The sequence below is a fragment of the Garra rufa genome, chromosome 1 (assembly GCF_049309525.1).
Source record: "Garra rufa chromosome 1, GarRuf1.0, whole genome shotgun sequence".
NCBI classification, from domain to species: domain Eukaryota; kingdom Metazoa; phylum Chordata; class Actinopteri; order Cypriniformes; family Cyprinidae; genus Garra; species Garra rufa.
The window spans coordinates 8,228,338-8,232,745 of NC_133361.1; the positions used below are offsets into that span (position 1 = coordinate 8,228,338).

The 4,408-nt window shown below is 34.5% G+C and overlaps 1 protein-coding gene across 1 annotated transcript in view; it reads right to left on the reverse strand.

The window, feature by feature from the left end:
* The window catches only part of LOC141329326 (uncharacterized), a 15,045-nt gene extending 11,997 nt beyond the window's left edge, over positions 1-3,048 (reverse strand). Inside the window, exon 1 of the mRNA XM_073835458.1 lies at positions 2,621-3,048. Coding sequence (XP_073691559.1) covers positions 2,621-2,861 — 241 coding nt within the window. The 5' untranslated portion in view covers positions 2,862-3,048. The remainder of the gene's footprint in view (positions 1-2,620) is intronic.
* Between the last annotated feature and the right edge of the window lie 1,360 nt (positions 3,049-4,408).

The window sequence follows — 4,408 nt, forward strand, 5'->3', positions numbered from 1 at the left end:
TCTCCTCCACCTGTTTTTTCTGACAATGCAGACGCAACAAGCGTTTTTCTGTCCGGTGGTCATGCCTTAACTTTGCAAATTCCAGTATAGCATTAGTATTGCATCCTCATGGGCATTTAATAGTTTTTGACTTTTCAGTCTGAGCTAAATCTCTTTTTTGGCTCATTTTATCAGTAAAAGAAAATGTGCCTAATAATTGTGCACACCTGAATATAAGGAGTTTTTCACGTCCAGCCTTCATGGACAATTATATATCACTTATAAATAATTAAATACAAAATGAATAGTAGTTATTAAGTTTGATGTGGTTTGGAATTGGTCAAATGTGCTTGGAAAAAAAATATGACCACAATATCAACGTGCCTAATAATTATGCACACAGTGTACTTCCGTTTTTCCCGGGGATCGGCAGATCAGTTTCCGGTTAACTTCCTGCTTCATCGCATCATCATGAATTTACAAAATGTTTACAGAACCTACCAAAACTATCAATAAAAGATGTTCACCGTATCGTGGATGCCCACTCCCCTGCTGCCAAGAGCAAACACTTATTTAGGCTACTTTCTTATTTAAATGCATTGTTTCGTTGATTTATTTTAGCGTTTTGTAGGCTGCTTATTCACCGACGGAATTGTTAAAATAAAACAAAATGGTTCTTCTTTTCTTTAAATCTTTCTGTTTGGTTCGATAGCAATTCCAAGTTTTTTCTCCAGTTTTGAAATGATTTTTCTCCTCAGCTTTACTCAATTCTTCATTTTCCTCACTTTAATCAATAAATTCTAAAATAAAAGCAAAAACAGTTTATTTGTCAGTAACTCGGGGAAAAAACTAACGTGAAAGTACTCTAACATACATTTTGTTGAAAAAAGTGTCCCTTATTATTTGCTGCTCCATCTATATTATTCAACAGCTCTAAAGATTGTTTCTATTACAAAAAACTAAATCTAAAAGTACTCTAAAATTTGTAACTATCATTAGTATTACCCTCTAGAGTCAAAGACAGCACTGGTGTGGTCTGTCATGGTTTTTTTTTTTGTGTTTTTCTTGATGACCACAAAAATTAATAAAAAATACTCAATTTACACAGATAAGAATAAAATATTATTTGAAACAGCAAAGGGTCTTATATTTGTGTATAGTCATAATAACAACAAAACAATATGCTTTTGTAAAATAAAGAAACAGTTTAGTTTGAGTTTAAGGTTGCTGTGAATTTTACACTAACTTACTGGCAGCAGGAATTGCATTTACAGTACTATTTCTTACTCTATTTACAGTATTAGTACCGTATTTCAATTAAATGAAAGTAAACTCTACAGTACTGATAATGTAGTTTAAACATTTTTTTTTTACCTGTAAAGTACAAATAACAGATCTTGACCTCGAAAATGAACAATCAGAAAAAAGGCCATCACCATAGTCCCCTGAGGACTTTTTATCATGACAAAACAAACATGTTAAACCAGTCTAAGGTTTTTGAAAAGGAAGATTTGTAATGTTTTTAAATTAGTCTATTCTAACCCCTAAGCCTCCCCAAGCCTGCGTTTATTTGATCCAAAATACAGCAAAAGCAGTAGTACTGTGATCTATATATATATGCAAATGTTTAAGAAAAATGTTAGACGTACTTTAAGGCTTTTCCATCTGAACTCTTCATATTTAACAGTTAGCGCGGATCCTCGAATCTGTCTGGACAAGAGACTTTTTCTGTTAATATTTCACCTGCGTGTTCAGTCAGTGCAGTTTTAATGTTACGCCACAAGATGGAGGCAAGGGACTGTCTTTGAGTCTTTAAAACGTTCATTCAACTACACGTTCAGATTTTGCATTTCCACTTATTACACTCTTTTTTCCATTAAGCCACCCCCAATTTATTAATAAGGTGTGTACTGAACTTGGTCCTCCAAACTGTTTTAAGCCAAGTTAATTCATTTTATAATGTCCTGTTTATCATTAGACCACTATCCTGTGACCAATGTGTTTAAATCAGAATTTCGACTTTTTAAGGCATTCATTTTTTTTTTTCACCTGACCTGGCGGAAACAGGCTTCCATACTGTAAAGATTTATACTTGCATTAAAAAAAATACAATTCAAACAGTTTATTTCAATTGTATCTTTTTATTCTATTGTTTTTCTCCTTTGCTTTTTTTTCTGACTGTTATTTTCAACAGCTATTTGTTTTTGGGTTCTGTTTAATTATTTTCAACAACTATTAGTTTTTCTGCTGCAGTACTGGGAATTGCTAAATTTCACTGCTCTATAAAATGTAGACGATTGTATATACAGAATATATATATTTGGTAATTACTACCTTTAAATAAATCACTCATTTAACGTTTTGGACATATGGCCCACTCATAATCCTGTTAAATAATAGCGACAAAAATAATGGTGATGATTTTTGCCATAATCGAGCAGCCCTAGAAAGAACTCTAGTCTACTATATCCAGTTCTCAAAAGTGAACAAATGTTCTGTATGTGTTTTATGACCCTATTTTAGTGACCTAATTTTTTTGTGTCTCACCGACCATGCATAAACGTTATTTTCTCAGAAAGATGTTCAAAGCTTTGTGAGCCTAATGTACAACAAACAGTCATTAAGAAGACTAAAGACCAACCTCCGTGTTCCTCCTGTTTTATTTTCCAGGTTTCTGGTTCCTCGTCCTTTATTCTGTTTGTTTCTGGTTCGTCTTTTATTCTGCAGGTTTCTGGTTCCTCGTCCTTTATTCTGTTTGTTTCTGGTTCGTCTTTTATTCTGCAGGTTTCTGGCTCGTCTTTTATTCCCGAGGTTTCTGGTTCCTCTTGTTTTATTCCCCAGGTTTCTGGTTCACTCGTGTCCTCCTCTTTAATAAACACCATCTTCACAGCAGCAGATCGAAGTTCAGCTTATATTCCTTCAGATATGTCCGTTTGCTTCAAAACTTAGTCAGTGAGGCTATTACAAGTATTTACAGAGCCGATCCAAAAACTGTATTTTTTCTGTTCACAGAAATTTCTCAGTTTGTATTAAAACAGCATCACGACAAAACAACAGCGAGCGGTTAAACTTTTCTTCTTCCTCTGAGGCTCAATGGTGTTTGAAAAAACAAACGCATGTGTTTGGCGCCAACCGCTGGACTGGAGTGTGAAGCGGCGAGAGGCGGGAAATAATACGGTAAATATTTACTTTTGCATTTTCATTAATTTCTATCTTTTTTCAATTAACCACCCCCAACTTATTAATAAGGTGTGTACTGAACTTGTTCCTCCAAACTGTACAAACATCATTTCGACTTAGTAAATCAGAAGAAAAGTAAACATTAGAGTTCATCAATACTACAGTCTTTAGTAGCCTAATTAAAAAAAGTAAAAAAAAAAAAAAAAAAAGCTTGTTTAATACCAGAGGTGGGTAGAGTACCCAAAATCTGTACTCAAGTAAAAATACAAGTACTTGTGGAAGTATTTACTCAAGTAAGTGTCCGCTGGAAAAACTATAGCTAGTTACTAGTTACTTCTGATCTGATTGATATGAAGTGAAAACCCTGAATTTAAAACTGTTTGGAAAGCTTCCTCATGCCTCTCCTTGAAAACATAGGCTGAAGTAAAGTGTATATATAAATATAAATGTGTGTGTTGTCTTGGGCAGTATCCAAATGTTGATACCGTCAACATGATGTTTGGCAAACAAACGCATGTCTTTAAGCGCCACCCGCTGGACTGGAGCATGAAGCGGCCAGAGGAGCGAAAATAACACAAGGAAACTTTTGTAGTTTTTGAATTATGATTTGTATATATGTGAGTTTGCATTTCTGATAACAAGACAATATTTTTTACTTCTCTAAAAATCCTTATTAACTTCTATCTAAAATTTTTAGATAGATTTGTTGTCTTGTTTCCAGCCAAAATAAATCATTGCAGTGTAGGCTTAATCATTCCACTTTTTGGTGTAAAAGAGCTTTTACATGTACTAAAAGTCAAACTTATATATATATATATATATATATATATATTCTAATTTCAGCACTTTAATAGCATTACAGCTTCCATATATATATATATATATATATATATATATATATATATATATACATGGGCGACATTAGGGGGGGGCAAGGGGGGGGCAAGGGGGGGGCAGTTGCCCCCCCTGTGGTTAGTCATGGAATCCTCGACAGCCCCGCTGCAACTTCTTTAGCCAAGCTTAGGCTCGGTTGTACTTGGGAACTAGACGGTGCTATATAACCCTCAAACGAAAGCAAAGCAATTGAAGATCTGGCAAACTATCCAACGTGTTTTTGCAGCGTTGAGCAATGTAGCCAATCACAGACATATCTGTTGTTTCCGAACAATTAGAAATACTTGTCAGAATTCACTCACTGCTGAAAGCGCCTGATAGGTTTTTAATTAAGTGCCGTTTTGTGCGCTCGTGA